The sequence below is a fragment of the Schistocerca americana genome, chromosome 5 (genome assembly GCF_021461395.2).
Source record: "Schistocerca americana isolate TAMUIC-IGC-003095 chromosome 5, iqSchAmer2.1, whole genome shotgun sequence".
NCBI lineage: Eukaryota > Metazoa > Arthropoda > Insecta > Orthoptera > Acrididae > Schistocerca > Schistocerca americana.
In genome coordinates this window covers 293,828,382-293,853,859 of record NC_060123.1, presented here as the reverse complement: position 1 = coordinate 293,853,859, position 25,478 = coordinate 293,828,382, and the positions used below count along the sequence as shown (strand labels likewise).

The 25,478-nt window shown below is 36.1% G+C and overlaps 1 protein-coding gene across 1 annotated transcript in view; it reads right to left on the bottom strand.

Annotated features, from left to right (window-relative positions):
* Window positions 1-25,478, bottom strand: part of LOC124616104 (peroxisomal acyl-coenzyme A oxidase 3-like) — a 212,531-nt gene that overhangs the window by 104,388 nt on the left and 82,665 nt on the right. Inside the window, exon 5 of the mRNA XM_047144363.1 lies at window positions 20,755-20,902. Within this exon, the coding sequence (XP_047000319.1) occupies window positions 20,755-20,902 (148 nt within the window). The remainder of the gene's footprint in view (window positions 1-20,754; window positions 20,903-25,478) is intronic.

The following is a 25,478-nucleotide window of genomic DNA, read 5'->3' as shown; positions in this document are numbered from 1 at the left end:
GCAGAACTACACATTTCATGTCCTGGAGGAAAGAACTGATTAAAAATTCTCTCATAATTTATTAGTTTTCTCAACTGAAGTTTCCTTTGACACAACTATATATATATGCTCAGCCAATTGTGACTACATGCTCCTATAAAAGGAAGGAAGGAAGATTAGGATTTAATATCTCATTGGTGTCAAGTCATTGGAGACAGTGTGCAAAATCAGATTGGAGAAAAGATGGGGATGGAAGTTGGCAGTATCCCTGTCAAACCAACAACCCCAGAAATTGCTTTAACTGATTTGGGGAAACTACAGGAAACCTAAATCTGGACAGTTGGCCAGGGACTGGAAATCCAATATGCTTACCACTATGCCACCTTGCTCACATGCAGCCTTATAGAACTGCAACATATGTACACTGTCAATTCCCCTAGAACTGTAGCTGAAGCATTTGAGGTTGCGTAAAGCTTTTTTCTTCATTTCCACGTTCAAGTTTCTCATATAATTATGCCAACTAGCTAAATTTATGATAAATTAGGGGCATGAAAACATCTATTTTTTCAGTTAAGGGCCCATTCTGCCACCTGTACTTAAGGTAAGTGAAAAATACTTACAACTGACACAGATAAGGTTTATTTGGAAAGAATCTAAGAGGAGTGTCTGTCATCCACTCCTCCACCCTCCTAACTGTCTGTTGTCACTTAATAGTTATTATTCTTATAAAGAGGGAATAAGAACAAAGCAATTCACTGAGTTGACTGTACTGCACTTCCACCATAAATTTCATGCTATTCATTAGTGCTGGTTATAGAGCAGTGTCTCTGGAAGTGGAGCTTTCTTGCTATTCAAATTGAAGCCTTCTAAGTAGTTACTGTTCAGCAGGGAGACAGGGAATTTCAGACTGTTTGCCTTCTGGTCCCAGGGTAGTGATACTTCCTTGAATCTCAAATATAGCTTAGCCATCTATCTCACTGTAGGTACTTCTTAATACACTAAAGATCTTGATATACTGTTTTGACTTTGGTAAAAAGTCACTATGGTCTCATCACACAGTATCTTACTGTAACTTTTCCGACCACTGAGATGCGTGTATCAAATTTGTACTGCAACAGAGCCAGATGAGGCTATGCTGCTTGTTCTTATACCCCTGCTGACATCAATATAATTTTGCTGTTTATCCTTGTCTTGTTAATAGTACATACAAAATAATTACACAAAACAGCTAATGCTTTATTTCTTTATTTCTTTAAAATTTGTTATTCATTGTATAGTTTCCAGACTACTGATAGTAGCAGTACATTTGATATTTATGGAAATATTTTCTTCAAAGAAATATTTATGATTTACAATGCATCACAGTTTTGTAGCCTGGATTTTTCTGGTTCCAAAGAGAATACTCCACACTAAAACTTAAATTTTTTCAATAAATTTTAATGGCCATTTTATATCTTATGAGAATTTACTGTCAGATCGCAAAATAATTTGGTTGTATGTGAATTACCAGGAAATACTTGAATACAGACTGCATGAGGGGCTGAGGCACATGGCAGTTGTCACAGCGGTCAGGATAGTACCTGCCTATCAGAGACTTGCATCTGATGCACTGCTCTCAAGGTGCACTGATGGAAAGGTACAAAATGCACAGTGTTATTTGGTCCAAGTGTAACCTCCCCCTCCTCCGCACAAAAAGCCTTTTGAGCCTTGTAGAAACATTTTCTCAGTTCCATGTGGAAGTTTTGAAGACTGAAGAAAGGAGGAGTCCCAACAATCCTTTATCACCATTCCAGAAGAACATCTGCTCATCTAGAGATCAACAACAGATCAAGTAGTCCACAATATGCTGTCTGGAGAAGGAAAAATTCAACTAAAGGCTATGCTGATCTTGAACAAGGATTACAGGTGCAGCAAGGGATAATGTATGGTGTTGGTGAACTTTAATGAGCATGTGTCTTGTATTAGCATTCATTTTTAAATAACATTTTAAATCAGTTTTTCCATAATTCAGTGTGGTTTCAGTTCTGTGAGACTGCAGACGTATGTGCAAGTTGAGTTTGCATGAATGTGTGTGTGTCTACTGCTGACAAAGGCCTTAAAGGCTGAAAGCTATAATTGTGTGAATCTTTTTGTTGTGCCTATTGCGACTCAGCATCTCCGCTATATGGTGAGTAGCAACTTTCCTTTTCTGGTATTGTTACATTCCATCCTGGATTTTCCATTCTTTGATATCCATAATTTTTGTTTTCCTAAGTTCAGTGCCAACATTTTTATCCTGGATATTCACCAGTCTCAATGAAATGTTTGCAGGAAGTATTCTTGAGGTATCTGCATACAGTAGAAGAAGAATGGGTAGCTTTGAGAGATGAAATAGTGAAGGTAGCAGAGGATCAAGTAGGTAAAAAGATGAGGTCTAATAGAAATCCTTGGGTAACAGAGGAGATACTGAATTTAACTGATGAAAGGAAAAAATATAAAAGTGCAGTAAATGAAGCAGACAAAAAGGAATACAAATGTCTCAAAAATGAGAGTGATAGGAAGTGGAAAATGGCTAAGCGGGGATAGCTAGAGGACAAATGTAAGGATGTAGAGACACATATCACTAGGGGTAAGATAGATACTGCCTACAGGAAAATTAACGAGACCCAGCTCTAAGCAAAGAAGGGAAAGCAGAAAGGTGGAAGGAGTATATAGAGGGTCTATACAAGGGCTATGTTCTTGAGGACAATATTATAGAAATGGAAGAGAATGCAGATAAAGATGAAATAGGAGATAGAAAACTGCGCGAAGAGTTTGACAGAGCACTGAAAGACCTAAGTCGAAACAAGGCCCCAGAAGTAGACAATATTCCATTAGAACTACTGACAGCCCTGGTAGAGCCAGGCCTAACAAAACTCTACCTTCTAGTGAGCAAGATGTATGAGACAGGCGAAATACCCTTAGACTTCAAGAAGAATATAATAATTCCAAGAAAGCAGGTGTTGACAGATGTGAAAATTACCGAACTATCAGTTTAATAAGCCGCAGCTGCAAAATATTGACATGAATTCTTTACAGATGAATGGAAAAACTGGTAGAAGCTGACCTCGGGGAATATCAGTTTAGATTCCATAGAAATGTTGGAACACGTGAGGCAATACTGACCCTATGACTTATCTTAGAAAATAGATTAAGGAAAGTCAAACCTACGTTTCTAGCATTTGTAGACCTAGAGAAAGCTTTAGACAATGTTGACTGGAAAACTCTCTTTCAAATTCTGAAGGTGGCAGGGGTAAACTACAGGGAGCGAAAGGCTATTTACAATTTGCACAGAAACCAGATGGCAGTTATAAGAGTCAAGGGGCATGAAAGGGAAGCAGTGGTTGGGGAGGGAGTGAGAAAGGGTTGTAGCCTATCCTCAATGTTATTCAATCTGTATGAGCAAGCAGTGAAAGAAACAAAAGAATAATTCAGAGTAGGAATTAGAATCCATGGAGAAGAAATAAAAACTTTAAGGTTCACTGCTGACATTGTAATTCTATTAGAGACAGCAAAGGACCTGGAAGAGCAGCTGAATGGAATGCACAGTGTCTTGAAAGGAGGATATAAGATGAACATCAACAAAAGCAAAACGAGGGTAATGGAATGTAGCCAAATTAAATCGGGTGATGCTGTGGGAATTAGATTAGGAAATGAGACCCTTAAAGTAGTAAAGGAGTTTTGCTATTTGGGGAACAAAATAACTGATGGTGGTTGAAGTAGAGAGGATATAAAATGTAGACTGGCAATGGCAAGGAAAACGTTTCTGAAGAAGAGAAATTTGTTAACATCGAGTATAGAGTTAAGTGCCAGGAAGTCGTTTCTGAAAGTATTTGTATGGAGTGTAGCCATGTATGGAAGTGAAAGGTGGACAATAAATAGTTTAGACAAGAAGAGAATAGAAGCTTTCAAAATGTGGTGCTACAGAAGAATGCCGAAGATTAGATGGGTAGATCACATAACTAATGAGGAGGTACTGAATAGAATTGGAGAGAAGAGAAATTTGTGGCACAACTTGACTAGGAGAAGGGATTGGTTGGTAGGGCATATTCTGAGGCATCAAGGAATCACCAATTTAGTATTGGAGGGCAGCGTGGAGGGTAAAAATCGTAGAGGGAGACCAAGAGATGAATACACTTAACAGATTCAGAAGGATGTAGGTTGCAGTGGGTACTGGGAGATGAAGAGCCTTGCACAGGATAGAGTAGCATGGAGAGCTGCATCGAACCGTCTCTGGACTGAAGACCACAACAACAACAACATCTGCATGCTTCTATGTATTAATATTATCCAAAATGCACCAATAATTAAAGAAAATTTTAGCTTGAAACTTGAAGTACTACTGAAAGTAAATTAATAACATTTCTCATAAAATGAATGAAGAGAATTGTTGAACAGTGTCTTATGAATGTACCAAAAAAATCTGGAATGTGAAAATTGAGGTCTGGGTATCAACAGCTGGTTTTCTAAAATACTATTAAAATCATATCAAAAATTCAGAACTCACAAACCAAAGAAGTTCTGGCATTCAAAGCTTGGGTATTACTACATCTTTATGTGACAGCCATGATTTTGAAACTTTGGTTGAAACTGACAAAGCAGAAGAAAAGTTAAATTTTTGAGTCGAGTCTCCTCTTAACCTGTTGTTGTTGTGGTCTTCAGTCCTGAGACTGGTTTGATGCAGCTCTCCATGCTACTCTATCCTGTGCAAGCTTTTTCATCTCCCAGTACCTACTGCAACCTACATCCTTCTGAATCTGCTTAGTGTATTCGTCTCTTGGTCTCCCTCTACGATTTTTACCCTCCACGCTGCCCTCCAATACTAAATTGGTGATCCCTTGATGCCTCAGAACATGTCCTACCAACCGATCCCTTCTTCTGGTCAAGTTGTGCCACAAACTTCTCTTCTCCCCAATCCTATTCAATACTTCCTCATTAGTTATGTGATCTACCCATCTAATCTTCAGCATTCTTCTGTAGCACCACATTTCGAAAGCTTCTATTCTCTTCTTGTCCAAACTATTTATCGTCCATGTTTCACTTCCATACATGGCTACACTCCATACGAATACTTTCAGAAATGACTTCCTGACACTTAAATCAATACTGGATGTTAACAAATTTCTCTTCTTCAGAAACGCTTTCCTTGCCATTGCCAGCCTACATTTTATATCCTCTCTACTTCGACCATCATCAGTTATTTTGCTCCCCAAATAGCAGAACTCCTTTACTACTTTAAGTGCCTCATTTCCTAATCTAATTCCATCAGCATCACCCGACTTAATTAGACTACATTCCATTATCCTTGTTTTGCTTTTGTTGATGTTCATCTTATATCCTCCTTTCAAGACACTGTCCATTCCATTCAACTGCTCTTCCAAGTCCTTTGCTGTCTCTGACAGAATTACAATGTCATCGGCGAACCTCAAAGTTTTTATTTCTTCTCCATGAATTTTAATACCTACCCCGAATTGTTCTTTTGTTTCCTTTACTGCTTGCTCAATATACAGATTGAACAACATCGGGGAGAGGCTACAACCCTGTCTTACTCCCTTCCCAACCACTGCTTCCCTTTCATGTCCCTCGACTCTTATAACTGCCATCTGGTTTCTGTACAAATTGTAAATAGCCTTTCGCTCCCTGTATTTTACCCCTGCCACCTTCAGAATTTGAAAGAGAGTATTCCAGTCAACATTGTCAAAAGCTTTCTCTAAGTCTACAAATGCTAGAAACGTAGGTTTGCCTTTCCTTAATCTTTCTTCTAAGATAAGTCGTAAGGTCAGTATTGCCTCACGTGTTCCAGTGTTTCTACGGAATCCAAACTGATCTTCCCCGAGGTTGGCTTCTACTAGTTTTTCCATTCGTCTGTAAAGAATTCGTGTTAGTATTTTGCAGCTGTGACTTATTAAGCTGATAGTTCGGTAATTTTCACATCTGTCAACACCTGCTTTCTTCGGGATTGGAATTATTATATTCTTCTTGAAGTCTGAGGGTATTTCGCCTGTTTCATACATCTTGCTCACCAGATGGTAGAGTTTTGTCAGGACTGGCTCTCCCACAGCCGTCAGTAGTTCCAATGGAATATTGTCTACTCCGGGGGCCTTGTTTCGACTCAGGTCTTTCAGTGCTCTGTCAAACTCTTCACGCAGTATCGTATCTCCCATTTCATCTTCATCTACATCCTCTTCCATTTCCATAATATTGTCCTCAAGTACATCGCCCTTGTATAGACCCTCTATATACTCCTTCCACCTTTCTGCTTTCCCTTCTTTGCTTAGAACTGGGTTTCCATCTGAGCTCTTGATATTCATACAAGTCGTTCTCTTATCTCCAAAGGTCTCTTTAATTTTCCTGTAGGCGGTATCTATCTTACCCCTAGTGAGATAGGCCTCTACATCCTTACATTTGTCCTCTAGCCATCCCTGTTTAGCCATTTTGCACTTCCTGTCGATCTCATTTTTGAGACGTTTGTATTCCTTTTTGCCTGTTTCACTTACTGCATTTTTATATTTTCTCCTTTCATCAATTAAATTCAATATTTCTTCTGTTACCCAAGGATTTCTACTAGCCCTCGTCTTTTTACCTAATTGATCCTCTGCTGCCTTCACTACTTCATCCCTCAAAGCTACCCATTCTTTTTCTACTGTATTTATTTCCCCCATTCCTGTCAATTGCTCCCTTATGCTCTCCCTGAATCTCTGTACAACCTCTGGTTCTTTCAGTTTATCCAGGTCCCATCTCCTTAAATTCCCACCTTTTTGCAGTTTCTTCAGTTTTAATCTACAGGTCATAACCAATAGATTGTGGTCAGAGTCCACATCTGCCCCTGGAAATGTCTTACAATTTAAAACCTGGTTCCTAAATCTCTGTCTTACCATTATATAATCTATCTGATACCTTTTAGTATCTCCAGGGTTCTTCCATGTATACAACCTTCTTTCATGATTCTTAAACCAAGTGTTAGTTATGATTATGTTGTGCTCTGTGCAAAATTCTACCAGGCGGCTTCCTCTTTCATTTCTGTCCCCCAATCCATATTCACCTACTATGTTTCCTTCTCTCCCTTTTCCTACACTCGAATTCCAGTCACCCATGACTATTAAATTTTCGTCTCCCTTCACAATCTGAATAATTTCTTTTATTTCATCATACATTTCTTCAATTTCTTCGTCATCTGCAGAGCTAGTTGGCATATAAACTTGTACTACTGTAGTAGGTGTGGGCTTCGTATCTATCTTGGCCACAATAATGCGTTCACTATGCTGTTTGTAGTAGCTTACCCGTATTCCTATTTTCCTATTCATTATTAAACCTACTCCTGCATTACCCCTATTTGATTTTGTGTTTATAACCCTGTAGTCACCTGACCAGAAGTCTTGTTCCTCCTGCCGCCGAACTTCACTAATTCCCACTATATCTAACTTTAACCTATCCATTTCCCTTTTTAAATTTTCTAACCTACCTGCCCGATTAAGGGATCTGACATTCCACGCTCCGATCCGTAGAACACCAGTTTTCTTTCTCCTGATAACGACATCCTCTTGAGTAGTCCCCGCCCGGAGATCCGAATGGGGGAATATTTTACCTCCGGAATATTTTACCCAAGAGGACGCCATCATCATGTAATCATACAGTAAAGCTGCATGCCCTCGGGAAAAGTTACGGCTGTAGTTTCCCCTTGCTTTCAGCCGTTCGCAGTACCAGCACAGCAAGGCCGTTTTGGTTATTGTTACAAGGCCAGATCAGTCAATCATCCAGACTGTTGCCCTTGCAACTACTGAAAAGGCTGCTGCCCCTCTTCAGGAACCACACGTTTGTCTGGCCTCTCAACAGATACCCCTCCGTTGTGGTTGCACCTACGGTACGGCTATCTGTATCGCTGAGGCACGCAAGCCTCCCCACCAACGGCAAGGTCCATGGTTCATGAAACTAATTATCTCGTGTAACCATTTCACTTCTTTGATGTTTTCAAAATGTAATAACAAATTTTTATTTTTAATCATACACATATCTATAAATAGTCATGATAAACAATGACTAATTAGTCCATGCTAATTAGTTAAAATGAGAACATCTTTGTGAATTATGCAGTGGCCAGTAGATTGTAAATCTACATTGGTGAATAGGCAATATTCAACAAAAATGTAATTTGCTTTGCAAGAAATATTCTGTAGTGAGCTGCAACCTGTACAACTGCTATCTGGGAACTAACTGTCTGCATGAACACATGTAATTTACAGTTCACTAATATCATGTATACAGTCTCAATTTAGACAAACAGGTACATTTTGCATCCAAGTTTGTCTTCAGAGAACTGTGTGATATAGTGACTATGAACATAACTGTCTACCTGTTCCAAATACTTAGGCTATTGCTTGTAACAAAGCTGATCATCAGACAAGGAAAACTGATTATAAATAAAGAAAAAGAAAATTAATTAGTGCAGTGTGGTGCACATTATTTGACATATGTTCTTCAGATCATTCAATTGCTGGAAAACAAACATTATTAAGCAACCATGAGCTGAAATGTAGCAAAATGGAGGTACACAATAAGAATCTACTGATACCACATTCGACAACAGTTTATGTTACGGTACCAAATATTCTGAAAACTGACTTCTGAAGAACACAATCCATATGTGAGGTATATGTGATTTTTGTAACACAAAACAACAATGAAGATTGTACATCAGAATGTACAGTCATTAACAAACAAAGTTGATGAAATAAATATACTCCTCAATAGTGAATGGAAAGATGTTTAAGTTTACACTGGTTACAAAACAAGTATTTTCAATACTTAAGAATATTGCAATTTAAACTTGCAAACTGCTTTTGAAGAATGGAAGCAAAACACGGGGGGACTTGTATATATGTAAAATAAAAGTTAGATGATAAGAGTATAGCCTTTGTTTCAAAACTTGGTTGTGAAAGAGACTTTGAAATCTTAACTGTTGAATTAATATCTGAAAAAACTATTATGTTATGTGTGTATAGATCTCCTGTTAGCAACATAAGTGCTTTTTTAAAAAAAACTGGACCATGCTTTAGGCAAACTTAAGACAACTGGAAAAACAGTGGTACTATGTAAAGATTTTAGTATTGACTTTCTGAGCCATAGCCCTCACAGGGAATAGTTATTAAATATTATAAAAGCCTACAGTCTTTGTCTGATGTTAGCTCTCCAACACATGTAACAAAAACTAGTGTCACTCTCCTTGATCAGGTATGTGTAAACATGGACAAGTGTACATCAGAAAACTTTCATACTGGCTGTAGTGAGCTCCTTTTGCAATTACTAACCATACCTGTAAATCACTTTTCGACCAGTGTACAAAATATTATCCATAAAAGGATTTACAGTAGGAAAAATATTGAATACTTCCAATATCTGATCAGCGAACAATCTTTGAGAGAAGTATGTGATACCTCTATTACCAACGAAAAGATGGAAAATTTTTTGAACATTTTCAAGCACAACTTCAACATAGCTTTTCCACAAAGAAAGGTGATTTCCAAAAGCACAGATGGATTCAAAAACTGGATTACATCAGGCATTAGAGTATCTTGTAAAAAGAAGTGGGAACTTTTTCTGCAGTCATAAAACTGACAGCAGTCCAGAATTTCTTAGTTATGTCAAAAAATACAAGGTTGTTTTGAAATGTCTCATAAAAGAGGCAAAAATTAAGGAAAATGACAAATATATTATGAAGTCATCCAATAAAACTAAGTCCACGCGGAAAGCTGTGCACGATCTTACGGCGAAGAAGACAACTCACAAAAATATTGTGATATCACATGATGGCAAGAATGTCACTGACCCTAGGGCAGTTGCAAACAGTTTCAATTCTTATTATGCAACTGTTTCTGGAAAATTAGTGAAGGAAAAATTTGGTAATCCACCTAATACAACATGGAAAGAACTTTCTTCTATTGTTACAATTGAAATCTCACCCACTTCTCCCTCTGAAATTAGGAAAATAATAAACTTGCTTAAAAGCAAAAACTCACATGGAATTGATGGCATTTCCAGCAAAATACTAAAAGCTTGTTCTCAACAGATAAGTAAGATTCTCAGCCACCTGTGTAATAGCTCTCTGGAACAGGGCATTTTCCCTGATAGACTGAAATATGCTATTGCTATACCTTTGCATAAAAAGGGGGATAGATCTGATGTCAACAATTACCGTCCAATCTCCCTTCTAACAGCTTTATCCAAAATTTTTGAGAAAGCAATGTATTCAAGAGTAGCTTCACATATCTGTAAAAATGAAGTACTAACAAAATGTCAGTTTGGTTTCCAGAAAGGTTTTTCAACAGAAAATGCCATATATGCTTTCACCAGTCAAATTTTGAATGATCTGAATAACCGAACACCACCCATTGGGATTTTTTGTGATCTCTCAAAGGCTTTTGATTGTGTAAATCATGAAATTCTGCTAGACAAGCTCAAGTATTGTGGCATGAGTGGGACAGTGCACAAATGGTTTAATTCGTACCTAACTGGAAGAGTGCAGAAAGTTGAAATAAGTAGTTCTCGTAACATGCAAAGATCAGCACATTCCTCAAACTGGGGAACTATCAAGAATGGGGTTCCACAAGGGTCAGTCTTGGGTCCTTTGTTGTTCTTATTATATATTAATGACTTGCCATTCTATATTCATGGAGAGGCAAAGTTAGTTCTCTTCGCTGATGATACAAGTATAGTAATCACACCTGAGAAACAAGAATTAACTGATGAAATTGTCAATACTGTCTTTCAGAAAATTACTAAGTGGTTCCTTGTAAACGGACTCTCACTGAATTTTGATAAGACACAGTACATACAGTTCCGTACAGTGAATGGTATGACGCCATTAATAAATATAGACCTTAATCAGAAGCATATAGCTAAGGTAGAATATTCAAAATTTTTAGGTATGTCCATTGATGAGAGATTAAATTGGAAGAAACACATTGATGATCTGCTGAAACGTTTGAGTTCAGCTACTTATGCAATAAGGGTCATTGCAAATTTTGGTGATAAACATCTTAGTAAATTAGCTTACTACGCCTATTTTCACTCATTGCTTTCATATGGCATCATATTTTGGGGTAATTCATCACTGAGGAATAAAGTATTTATTGCACAAAAGGGTGTAATCAGAATAATAGCTGGAGTCCACCCAAGATCATCCTGCAGACATTTATTTAAGGATCTAGGGATATTCACAGTAGCTTCTCAGTATATATACTCTCTTATGAAATTTGTTATTAACAACCAAACCCAATTCAAAAGTAATAGCAGTGTGCATAACTACAATACTAGGAGAAAGGACGATCTTCACTATTCAAGATTAAATCTAACTTTGGCACAGAAAGGGGTGAATTATACTGGCACTAAAGTCTTTGGTCACTTACCAAATAGTATCAAAAGTCTGACAGATAACCAACAAGTATTTAAGAAGAAATTAAAAGAATTTCTGAATGACAGCTCCTTATACTCCATAGAGGAATTTTTAGATATAAATTAAGAAAAAAAAAACACAAAAAAAAAATAAAGTTGTTATATTAACGTAAGTATTAACCTAATTATGTCATGTATTGGAAAATTCGACTCGTTCCACATCATTATGAAATATCGTATTCATGATCCATGGAACTAGTATTAATCTAATCTAATCTAATCTAATCTGAAATAAATAATATACCCATGTTCATCAGTCCAATAGGCACAACAGGGCTCCTAAATACCATTAATTCAATGAAGAGTAATTATTCAACTGGTATTGATGATATTCCAGATTATATTATAAAAATAACAGCAAGACAAATAATTTCACCTTTATTGGACATATGCAATTCATCCTTATCATGTGGTGTCTTACCACAGCAACTGAAAATGTATACTGAGAAAAGAAAACCTTTTTCCTCAAAACAAAAGAGTCCATGATTACAGTACCAGGTCAGACAGTGACATACATGTTAATCATTGTAACACTACATTATGCCAAAACGGTGTGTATCATGCAGGAACAAAACTATACAACAGATTACCAAGATGTACAAAATCTCTTCCTGAACTACAGAGCTTTAAAAAGTCAGTGACAGTCTACCTTCTGAAAAACTGCTACTATTCAATCTCACAGAATCTTATGCAAGAAAAAATGTAATTTGTATTTTTAATTGTAGAAATAAGTAATAAATGTACACTATTTTTTAAAAAAAATGTAATTATTAAGTGTATAAAACCAATATGTTTTAAAAATTTAAATAACATATGTTTGACATTCGAAAAACCAATAGATAAAAAGGGTTTCTGTCCAATATCCTGTGTACAATATATGTACTGAAAAAGAGATTTATATGGACAAATAAACAAATGTATACAATATTTTAAAATAGTTTTGACTTAAAAATGATGTTATTTTTCAAATGTGCTAATTACAAAAACTATGATGTAAATAGGATAATGTAAACATTACATTTATGTAAGCTTGTTGTAAAGAGATTAGGAACAGGACTTTTTGGCAGAGTGTAGAGTGTAATGTCTACCATAATTTTCACATTATCAACATTAAATACATCATAGTTATCCTAAAACATTATGTAAAAGGAAGACATTGTTAGTGGAAAGAAACTTACTCAATTAAATCTCTTTTACTTGGAATTTCATTGGAATTACTATCGCAAAAAGTTATTTATGTAATTTTGTAGCTAATGTCATATTTGGTTTTATGTAATCAATTAACTTTAAATTGTACATTGCAGAAAGTCTCACTTAATCAGTGTTTGCATTCAAATCTGATTATTTTAAACCTGTTGTAACTGCATTAGGTCAGTCCCTGGCACACTTTTCTGATGCCCAGTCTGTGTCATTTGACTGTATAAAATAATTAATAAAATATGAGACCTTTTTATTTTTACAATTTGTGTATCAAATCTGCTTTAAAGTACTTAGAACTCTTGAAGTGGAACCTGACATGATGGAGAGCCACAGGACAACAGTAAATATGCAACACTGACTGTAATGAATGTAGACACACCAATGAAGAAGAGACATAATTAAGAAGGAAAGCAAATTTTTTTGCCAATGGCACTTTATAATTTATCTAAAAACAAAGATGATGTGACTTGCCAAACGAAAGCGCTGGCACGTCGATAGACACACAAACAAACACAAACATACACACAAAATTCAAGTTTTCGCAACAAACTGTTGCCTCATCAGGAAAGAGGGAAGGAGAGGGAAAGACGAAAGGATGTGGGTTTTAAGAGAGAGGGTAAGGAGTCATTCCAATCGCGGGAGTGGAAAGACTTACCTTAGGGGGAAAAAAGGACGGGTATACACTCCTTTTTTCCCCATAAGGTAAGTCTTTCCGCTCCCGGGATTGGAATGACTCCTTACCCTCTCCCTTAAAACCTACATCCTTTCATCTTTCCCTCTCCTTCCCTCTTTCCTGATGAGGCAACAGTTTGTTGCGAAAGCTTGAATATTTCCCTCTATTAATTCATATCAGCACTTTATAATTTGGTTGAAAGAACAGCAGTATGTTTCGAAGGCTATCATAGGATTAAAACCAGGTGAACAAACTTACAGTGTGTATTCATCATACCACAAGAACTTCAGGAAAACCCACATTTAAATACATTTTTGTACATAATTTCTCAATGTAATACATACAATTGTCTGCAGAAATTTTCATGTAAATACAACCTTACTTTTTTGAACCTCAAGACTTGGTTATTTTTTGGTCCCTCATCATTAAAATAATCTTTGTGGCAATCATTTTAAATGACTGTAGAGAGTACACGTCTCTACATCTGTGGCATTGGACTGCCTACACAACTTACATATAGCTCATTTTTGTTCCTCCACATTTTCAGCAATAAATGCTTTGTCAAGTATAAAAAATTTTTATTTTATGATTAAAAATCATAGTTGAAGCTACAATACTGCATAACCAACTTTTCTTTTCTGATTTTCTGGATTTCACTCTGTCATACTTTACTCAGAAAATATGCTGTTACTGTGGGTCTCATATAGTTACAATTCTTTACACTCAAAATGACGCTGAAAGATTACCCTCTTAGGTGAAACAAGATTAAAAAAACATATGTAAATTCTGCTTTGCTGCAAAATAAAGAAATACAACATAACTGGAACATCAGAATATGCATGAGGCTGCCTGCATCAAAGTGTTGTCAATGGTAAGGCTGTAGTGCCAGGAGGCTGTAGCAGAATTCAGGATGACTTGCAGATGATTGGCAATTCATGCAATGGAAGACAGCTGTCAATCTGTCACAAAAACAAATTTCCATTTTGGTATACTGCTTTTAAAAGGGTAACAATTCCTTTCTTGTGAAAAATATTGTCTTGTGGAACCCTGTAGACTTTTATCAACTGAAGCCATGCTGCAAGAACTGCTTTCTGACACAGAGAGACATGTCACAAGCAACAACAATGTGGGGTGGCTGTGCAAGCTACAGCATTTATGTATAAAACGGAAACAGAGTCAGTTACATAGCATTGTTTCTTCAATGGTAAAATACAATAATATTCAAAGGTAAGTAACTTTTGCAAGAAGAATCTGCAAATCTATACAAACTTCAGTGAATGTCCTTCTCAGTATGACATTGAAAGCATATTGTAAAACACAGTGTTGATGTGCATTTGCTGTCTTTCAGCAAATGACTGCCCCATCCATTTCCTCATCACCCTATACAACAGCACTGTAGTGTGCGCACTAGTCAGAGGCTGCGATTTACTTGTCAGTTAACATAAGCCACCGATCAGTTACATACACTCCAGTCAAATGACTGGTCCCACTGTTTACTTGAGCCAGACTCAGACTGCTCATTGGCTCCTGTAGAGAGGTACAGGAGAGAGCACATTATTCATATGTCGGACTTAATTGTCAATTAAATTACTCTGCTATTGACTGCAACAACAATGATATTCCACTTGAAATAAAAGCCTGTATTGCCAAAATATTCAACACAAAATTATCTAAAATGACAGTGCCAAACAGTGTGTAAGGAAGGGTTATACATGCGAAGGTAAGTGATATGAAAACCTCCAAACACATAGTTGCATCAGAAAATTAAGCTTCAAAGTACCATCAGAGGCTTTTTTTGTGAAAAAATTATCAAATGAAGTCTGCATAGGAGGGTTCCAGCAGGGTCAGATTAACAGTTACACAGATTGCTTAGAAACAGTTTAAAAAGCTTGTAAGCCTGTTGCGGGATACGTTGGGCTGAAGAATGATTGATAAGAAAAAAACAGTGATATGCTGCACCCTTTCTAAGTCAATTAGCAATGAAGTTAGCTAATCAGGCTGTTGCATGTGCAAATTCAAGTGGCTCCTCAGACACAGTGTCAGCTGTTCTAGTAACATAGATGATAGTGCATGAGGCTGCTCAGCCTTTGGTTTGGGATCAATTCTTACTACCGCCATATGTCCAATTTTTGTATTGTTCTCTTGTTAGGTTTTAGGAAAGCAAACAGGCGAAGATCCATTTACGAACTTCCAGCATGCTGGAATAGTTGCAGGTCAGCAACTTCTGTTAATCACTATAACAGAAAACTAGCCAAAGCTGCAAATTTTACTTTCTTTATTTACTTGATGATTAGTTTCCGGCTAAGACCCAGTTCGAAATCATCCTCCATGACAGAAAATCAAATTTATGATCATGTACAGAACAGGTACTACTAAGTTTTTAAGCACATATCAAAAATACAGAACACATCATTTCAAGATTTATGTAACAGGTAAACAAAATGGTACTTCCAAAAATACAAAACCATGTCAAAAATATATACATATTATGAAGAGCAAATGTACAGTTATAGTGTTTACAGATAACTGTCACTGTAGAACTCCACTGCTGTAAGGAAACCTTAGGAAGGGGGCACCCTATCAAGATATAGGAAACCTTATGTATTTATTACAATATTCTCCAACTATCAAAAGTACAACAGTTAATACAATAACAGTAAAAATCAACAATAAAATTAATACTTTTAAAATCTTTACTAAAAACAGTCACTTAGTGTGTGTATGCAAAGTTGCATGCCATGTTGGCATATAAAAATCATTGAATGTGAAAGTATTAAAAGAAAACATAATAACAGGGCATTAAAAATCTTCATCAGTTCCAACCCTTTACAAGCATTAAAACTTTGCCATAATTGTTATATAAATTATATGAGGATAAAACAATTTTTTATGGATATGTCTCAGGTAAAAACAGATATTAAACTACAAAATTGTCTTTCACAAAGCACCAAACCTGTACTTGCCATCCTGAGGAAAGATGTAACATAAACACACTCATGAGTATATGGGGTAGGAGTGGGGTTGTAGATGGAGGCAGAGGCAGGGAAAGAGATAGGGAAAGGATGGTGGGCTGGGACATGAGGTAGAAGGGGGCCTGTAGATGGAGCACAAAAAGGGGGTCCAGTGAACAAACAAGGCAAAAATGTAAATAGTGGGTTTATGTTATGTCTTCCACCATGACAAGTACATTTTTGTTGCTTTGCGAAAGAGAACTTTATGGTTTCACATCTATTTTTACCTGGACATATACAGAAAAAAAAGGTTTAATCTTCACCTAATTTTGTAAAGTTGGTGATGGTAAAGTTTTTGCACTTGTAAAGGGTTAGAAATGATGAAGATTTTTAATGTCCTATTACATTGCTTTTTTTAATACTATTGTTGTGGTTTATGTTTATGCTTTTTACATGTTAACATGATATACAACTTTGTCATATACACCATATGTGGCAATGCTGCGATTCACTGTTCAGTGACTTTAAGTTTGATGTTTTGACTGTTTTTGGTACAGATTTTCAAAGTATTAATTTTATTGTTGACTTCTATTGTTATTTTATTAACTGTTGTATTTTTGATGGCTGGAGAATGTTCTAATAAATACAAAAGGTCCTAACAGGGTGCTGCCTTCTTGAGGTTTCCTTATGGCAGCAGGAGGAGTAGGCACTGTAACTGTTCATTTGCACTTCATAATACATGCATAATTTTAATATGGTTTTCATATTTTTTGGAAATACCATTTTGACTGTCTGGTAAGTCAATCTTAAAACAATATGTACTGTATTTTTGGTATGTGCTTAGAAATTTGGTAATACTTGCATTGTACATGATTGTAAATTTGGTTTTCTGTCATGTAGGATGATTTGAAAATGGATCTCAACCAGAAAATAGTAATCAAGTAAATAAAAAAGTGAAATTTGGAACTCCAGTTGATTTTCCATTATATTGAAAGCCCCATTTGGCAACACAGTCTCTGCAGATGCAGCAGTCTGATTGGGTAACTTTAATGCTAATTAACTTGGAAATGGTGCAACATATTGAAATGTTTTCTTAAGAATTATTTCTCAGTGCAACCTACCCTGCAACACCCTTGCAAGCCTTTCAGACTGTTTCTGACCACCCAGTGTTGTAATATCTTTTGAACACATCCAACAGACCACATGCAGTACCAATTGAGTATATGCTCCATGATATTCCCCATTATGACATTATGGATATGATATAGGTAGATTCATCAAACTGTTCCACAATATTTTGACAGATAACATCTGTAGGCACCCTATAAGTTCTATGCATGAGGGTAAGTCAATTATTATCTGCAAAGTAGTTACAAAATTTTATTGTAATCAAATAGAAAACTTACAAGAACATCATTTTTCGACATAGTCTCCTTGCATTTCAACGCACCTCGTCCATCATTGTACAAGCTTCCTGATGCCCTCATAAAAGAAGGTTCTTAGTTGAGCAGCAAATCAGGAATGCACCACTTCTTTCACTGCTTTGCTGAGGCAAATAAACAGCCCCTTAATACCTGTTTGAGTTGACCAAACAAGTGATAGTCAGAAGGGGCAAGATCGGGACTATATGGAGGATGATCCAGTACTTCAAATTAGAGTTTCTGGACCGTTTCAGTAATGTGGGCCGCAGTATGTGAACGGGCATTGTCATGCAACAACACAACATCTTTTGACAGCAATCATCGGTGTTTGCTTCGAATTGCAAGCTTTAGCCTGGCAGTAAGCATCTCACTGTAATGTACAATGTTTATTATTGTGCCCCTTTCCCCATAATTTTCCAGTACTGGACCTTGTGCGTCCCAAAAAACTGTAAGCGCCAGTTTACCTGCAGACGGTTGGGTCTTGAACTTCCTCTTGCATGGCGAATTTGGATGTTTCCATTTCATACTCTACCATTTACTCCCCAGCTCATAATGATGTGTGAGTTGTTTTCGGACCCGCCTTACACAAACTTTATGAAACCCAAGTCTGTAGTGGATGATTTCATAGGCAGAACCATGAGTAATTTGCAGATGATGTGCCACTTTGTCAATAGTTAATCATCTGTCTAAGAGAATCATTTCATGCTAACATTCAATGGTTTCTTCATTTGTGGTGGTAATCAGTCATCCAGCTCCTTCATCATGTGTAACACTTGTGAGACCTTTTTGGAATTTTTCAATCCATTCGTAGACACTCTGTTGGGGAAAAACATGGTTCCTGTACTGTACCAAAAGTCTTTGATGAATTTTAGCCTCTGCTACGCCTTCTGACCATAAAACACGGATCACTGAACATTGCTCTTCATTGATGCAAATAGACAATGGGGCAGCCATGATTAACAGCATGGCAGCAATAACGAAACTAGCCTAGCAGCTTGAAAATTGGAAAGATATCGCAACAAATAAACAAAGCATGCATCATCAATGTAAAACGACAGTACAGCTTATCAAAAATTGTCATCAATGTAGGCTTACAACCAAATTTGCAACTGCACAATTATTGGGAAAACACAAATTTTGAAACAGAAAAGATACATATTACATGCAAAAAAATCTCTGAGCTTTGATAAAAGAAAAACAGCCATATTAATTTCAATAACAAACCAAAAGACAAAAGTTACACATTGTGCATAACGCTTAATATTTAATTAAATTACCTTTTCAGACTTTATGTCTTGTCTGAAACTTAGGAGACAGAGACAATGAAATGCTTCCAAGTTTTTTCAGTTCTATCCAAAATAGAAAAAAGCCAAACTTGAGATATGAAAATTATGCTGTAGTTTTGAGTTAAAAGCATAGTTGATTCACAAAACTGTTCACATCAAAACTACTTTTATTATTTGTCAAGTCTGATATGGAACATGAACCACAGATGCAACCTATTCATAGAAAAACACAAAACTGTAAAACATCTGTTTTACAGTCATAGTGGAAAACACATCCAAATCAAATGAAGTATATCAATGTCAACACAACATAAACATCATATTCCCATAAGTAATTACCAATTACCAATAGTTACTGTAATCATGATTGTCAACATGTATGTTTTACATTTTTCTAGTTTCTGTAGTAGTATTAATCTGTCTGAAAAGTGTGTAAACTAAAACCAGAATAACAAATTCAGCCTGAACCTGGAGGTTTTATGAGATCTTTACCACATCAATGCAGATGACATACTTGGTTGTCATGGACACAAGGACGCGGGTGTTTGTTGAGGGTAACTCTACAAACTGACATGTTGTAATGTATGTGAATATTGTAATCAGTTTTGGAAGTGTATCAGAATCTGGAATTAAACTTTATGGTAGAAAATGACGTCATGGCCCAGACTATTTATTTAAAAGCAAACTTCAAACATAAACCTGCTACCAGAACCTATTTTTATAAGCTTGCACAAGAAGAAGCAGCAGTCTGGGAGGTTATCATCAAAACAATTAATTCAGCTACTTCATTTTCAGACTGTCCAAATTTAGATACTTTGGGGTAGAAGACTGGTAGTAAAATTGAGTCACACCCAAATGTATTAGGACAAGTGAATGAAGCAACATTCCACTATGGAGTTGGATAATGAATGCAACATTGTGGTAACTGCAAGAATGTGTATGGACATTACCTGACCTGTGCTTTGGTGAATGTCAGGTGGTGTAATGTTCACGGTCAGTATTGGATGCTATATCTCTAACTTCAGACAGTGCTGACTTCATTCATTACATAAAGAAGGAGTAGTCTTATATCCCACTGCTCGTGACAGTGAGATCACAAGTGCTTCTATCTGAATCTTCTAGATGGTGAATAAAAGCTACTTTTTGGTTTACTGTGGCAGTAATGGTATTTAAAAAATCAACCATTGTCTGAGCTATGGGCACCCTCAGATAACATTGCACCTATGTGCAATTTGATGTATTTACCAGGCATTATCATTCCAGACCGCCACTCATTCAACCATATTCTTCCATCCTACCCTCTGTCTCCATATACCACTTCCTCTCTTCTCCCTCTTCTCATTCCTCCCTATGTATCTCTGTCTGTTTGCCTGTCTTCCTCTGTAGTTACTTTTTTACTTGTCATATTTCTGTTGATATTATCTAGTACATCTTTCCATTTGTATACTTTAGGTTAATCTGCCAACAGTCTTTGTCACATGTTTCTGTTCTTTACTCACAATACACAGTGCTGATAATAAATTTTGATATCTGATGTACTGTCTTCCTTGAGGATATTACTATATTTACTGAAACAAATTTTACTTTTTATTGCATAATGTATTCTATTTCCTCTTCATTAAATTCTTTATGCTTCATTTGGTCACAGTATAAACTTTGATTTAATTGACTATAGTGTTTTCTCTTAGCGACTACAACCCACAAATCTTTTATTAAAGAACCCAAAAAATTCACTTTGTTCATCATTATGTATTGATTCTGAGAAGATAAAAACTTACCTAGACTTCCCACCCAACATTTGCCAGCTTCAAAGTCAGGTGCATGGAGCTCAAATTCTTGAGTTTGTGGATCATATGTAGCTGTCAGTCTCATTCCTTTCGCATTTGTTCCATGTGAGATTTCAGTGAGGCCAAAACAACCTCCAGCCTTGTGAACACAAAAGCAATGAGACACAGCTAAATTGTAATAATTAATAATGTTTCAGTACAAAAAATGGTCCAGTTTTTTAGAAAACAAATCAGAAGCTAATACCCACTGATATCAGTTCCCTTTCAAGGAATCAAGGAAATAGTATCCATTACAAAGAAAAGCATAACAGAAACTTATTAAATATTAAGGTATTAAAAAAACTAGTGTAAATGTGTGTGTTTCTTCAGCACCAATAGTTTTTGTTTATTGTTATTTCTTCAGTGATACTCTTTGTTCTACCTCAAAACCAAACACAAAATAAATATAATATTTCAATAAAATGATCACAAAAAGCTATTAGTATAATAATTAAGCAGGACTTCAATGAAGACAAAGAGAAAGACAGAGGAAAACTACCACATCAGCAGGTGAATATGTGAGCCACCCATTATTTGTATTTTTGTTTGACATCTTAAAATATGTTATTGCTTCATTGATGGAGTACAATTATCATATTTTATGATGACTGGATTTTATATGCTACGAAAACAGGAAGCAGAAAGTTGTCTTTCAGTGCCAACACTGCCACTATTAGATGCTCCAAGCAGAAGATATATTTTTTTGATGCACCTCATTGTTTGCTATTTTCACAGTAATAAACTAATGAAACAGTGTTAACCTGTGGCACTCTAGCACAGAAGATGTCACAAATTTAGTTTATTATTTGTGTTATTTTCCCAAAACTTTTCATTGATTATGTCACAGCTTGTGTGTAATGAAGATTTGTGATTACCACTGAAAATTTGTATTATATTGTGAATTGTAAACTAAATTCATACTTTTTTGAAACTTTTGGTAACAGCATCTTCATTCAAAAGCGATTAGCCCTCATTTCAATGTGTGTTTGTATAATAAAATGTGTTTTTCAAAATTTTCAGATGTTCATGAGTGTAATACTTGACTTACTTCATAGCAAATTGTGACTTGCAGTTGTGTATTCTGCAAATCTTTGGCAGCAATATATTTTCAGAAAATAATTTTCCCTTCATTGCAGTGTGGGAATTTATGTGCAGTGCGGGTATTTATGTGATTAATGCATTATTTTCATTTTTTTCTGCTTGAGATGTTTTCTTCCAAGTCAATATTTTAAATTTTGTGATTGTAACATAAACGTTGCTCCTACAAACTCAACTGCTGTGTTGTGATACTATGTTTTGCACAAATTATAATTTTGTATCAAGTTACATTTGTTAGTATAATTTTTTCAAAGTAACTATATTTTCCTAAGATACATGTATACAATAATATAGAAGTATTTGCCACAATTATCAGTTTGAATAGATTAGTGTCAGTCATAATTTGTTGTCAGTATCCTTTACGGAAGTAGCCAGAAGCAGTACATTCTGCATGACAATGTATAACTTGACTCATTCTACGTCCCTGAAGGCTCTCCTTTATAATGTGAGTTACAAAACAGAATGTACAAATGATTGAATATATGAATGCATTTTGTTTCCTACATCTACAGCAATTAATAGTGTTGACACTGACATACATTAACAGTTTTTGACACTGTTATACAAGTTGGTCAGTGAGCATAGCTTCAATAATCCCATTTTTTCTCTCTCTAATTTTACACAAAATACTTTCTTAGTTGTAGTAGCTTGAAATTTTAAAGGAAACTCACAATTCCTGTAGTGTAACAACCCCTAAAACTAAAGCACTGTCTGTGAGGCTAATTTAAAACTAATTATTTACTGTTCATTGCACCAGTCAGAGTGCAACGTCACTGTGACTTCTGTTCTCGCACAGGATGAGGTAGTGGCTGTTTGTAAGTGGTTGGAAATCACTTGACTGTCATCAAACAATTGGAAACTGCATTGAATGGATATGAAGTGTGAATTGCCAATAGTCCTGTACATCTACATCTGCATCTACGTATGCACCCTGAAAACAATTGTGATGTGCATGGCAGTGGGTACTTAGCATTGTACGACTTGCTTCGGTTTCCTGATGGTCCAACCACATGTGGAATCCATGAGAATGCCATAGAGCACACTGTAATTAATGTTATTAGCATAATTAGTGTAATTAGTCTTCACAGTCTCTATGGCAGTGATACCTATGAGGATGAAGAATATATATAGATTCATCAATTAATACTTGAAAATTTATTAATAGGCTGTTGTGGGATAATTTGCCTCTATCTTCAAGTGTACACCAGTTCAGGTTTTTCAACATTTAGGTGGCACTCTCCTGTGAGTCCAACAAACATATATGACAATATGTACTCCCTTTCTTTGTACATGTTCAATGTCCATGGCTAGTCATATTTTCTTTCAAGAGGCTTTTGATGATTACACATCACAAACAGCCTTGTGCATCGCAGAAGTAGCAAGAATGCATTTCACTGCAATAGAAAGCAGCTGTGAGAAACATGAATGTGAGATTTTGGAGAAAACAGAAAAGATCCATGAAACTTTTAATAAAGAATTAAAAACAGTCAGAGAAGCAGTCACATCTGATGTGGAAAATGTTAAACAAGAGGTAAAGGACATTAAAGCTCAATTAAAAGCAATTCCTGTTTGAACCCCCAAGGTTGATGATTGACCATTGCAAGATTTGTGAGCAGAACTCAGTTTGTTGAGATCACAAGGCAGGAGCATCACACAGGCAAACTTCACAATAACTATTGATGGCATGAGGGCAGACGTAATAACAGGTACCTGTGTGATAAATGACAGCATGATTCAACCCAAGCAATTTTCTACATTTATACCTGAAAAACACGATGTGGATCCAGTATTATTTATAAAGTCTTTTCACTGTGTACTGCTGCAAACTTGGACCAAAAATCAGAAGATCAGATTTGTTAGATGCTCTATGCAATGTGATTCGGCTTTGTGAGCAACAGAAGCCACTGACACAATTCAGATGCACCAAGATTTTGTAGGTGCATTTTTGTCAAAATACTGGTGATGCAGAGTTCAAGAGAAGTCATAAAGGAATCTTTCAATTCAGAATATTTAAGATAAGTGACATGTCATGGATATTTATGAAAGTGACAATATTATGAAAAGGAAAGTAGCAACTCAGCATACAGTGCGGATGCTGAGTCGCAGATAGGCACAATAAAAAGACTGTCACAAATAGTGTATAGGAAAGTCATTGCTGAGTGACTGTAGGAAGCTACAGGATGACTGAGACAGAATTTATAGTTGGTGAGATGAATGACAGTTTGCTCTAAATGTAGAAAAATAAGTTAATTCATATGAGTACCAAACACTCTCCTGTAATTTTTAGTCACATCAATTAAATATCTTGGTGTAAGATTGCAAAGTGATTTAAAATGGGACAGGCATATAAGAATTGTAGCAGGGAAGGCAAATGGTCTACTTTGCTTTGTTGGGAGAATTCTGGGAAAGTGTGTTTAATCTGTAAAGGAGACTGCATGAAGAATACTAGTGCATTCTTGAAAACTGTTCAGTTGTATGGATTAGAGGAAGGTACTGAAGAAATTCAGAAGTGTGCTCTTGGTGTAGTAAAGAGACACTTTGTGAACTCAAATAGGAATCTGTGGAGGGAAGACGAAGTTCCTTTCATAAAACTCAATTGATAAAATTTAGAGAATTGGCATTTGTTGCTGACTGCAGAATGATTTCACTGCCACCAATGTACATTTCACATAAGGACCACAAAGACAAGATAAGAGACACAAGGGAGTGTGTGGAACCATATACATAGTCACTTTTCCCTTTCTGCTTTTGTGAGTGAAACAGAACTGGAATTGACTAGTAGCGGTAAAAGTTACCCTTCACATTACACAGTGTGGTGGCTTGCAGAGAATGTATTAGATACTGATGTAGATGCAGTTGTTTTACATGGTCCACAGTCAGCCAAAGTCAATGCAGAAAGAAAAAGAATGAAGTCACAAACCCAGTTGATGAGTCTTTATCTTTATGGAAGCTTATGTCATTGACTGGATAGACAATGAAAAAAAAAGTAAACTTGATAAGGAATATTTTTGGTAAGGAAAACATACTTTCAAATGTAAACCTCTGATGCCTGTGAAACAAAAATTTAAAATTAATTTTTACTGCTAGTGATGACATACAACAATGTGACATGGACTTTTAAAGTGAAAAAAATTTAAAACACAAGATTAGTCACTGAGTATCAGGAAAAAACCAAAAGTATAAGAGAACAAACAAGAGTGAACACTGGAATGAAAATAAAATGGCAGTGGGCCATGGAAAGCAGAAAGGAAAATTTATGGTAGATGGACCAAGGGAATTCTCTGTTGCAGTTCAGCTGATAAGAAAAGACAAACAACCTAACAGTAGGTGGATGGATGATGTAACAAAACATGGTGGAACAACACTGATGTGAACAGCTGAAGCAATTAATGTATGGAAAAGTCTAAAGAATGCCTTTATCCAACAATTGATGTCAGTGGATGCTGTGGTAGTTGATTTAGTTTTGTTAGTGATGATGGTGAATTGAGGTAACAAAGCAAGAATTGATGAAGTGATGAGTCTGAGGACATTAAGCTTGAATTACACATCAGTCAACAGATATAAAACTTGCTAATGAA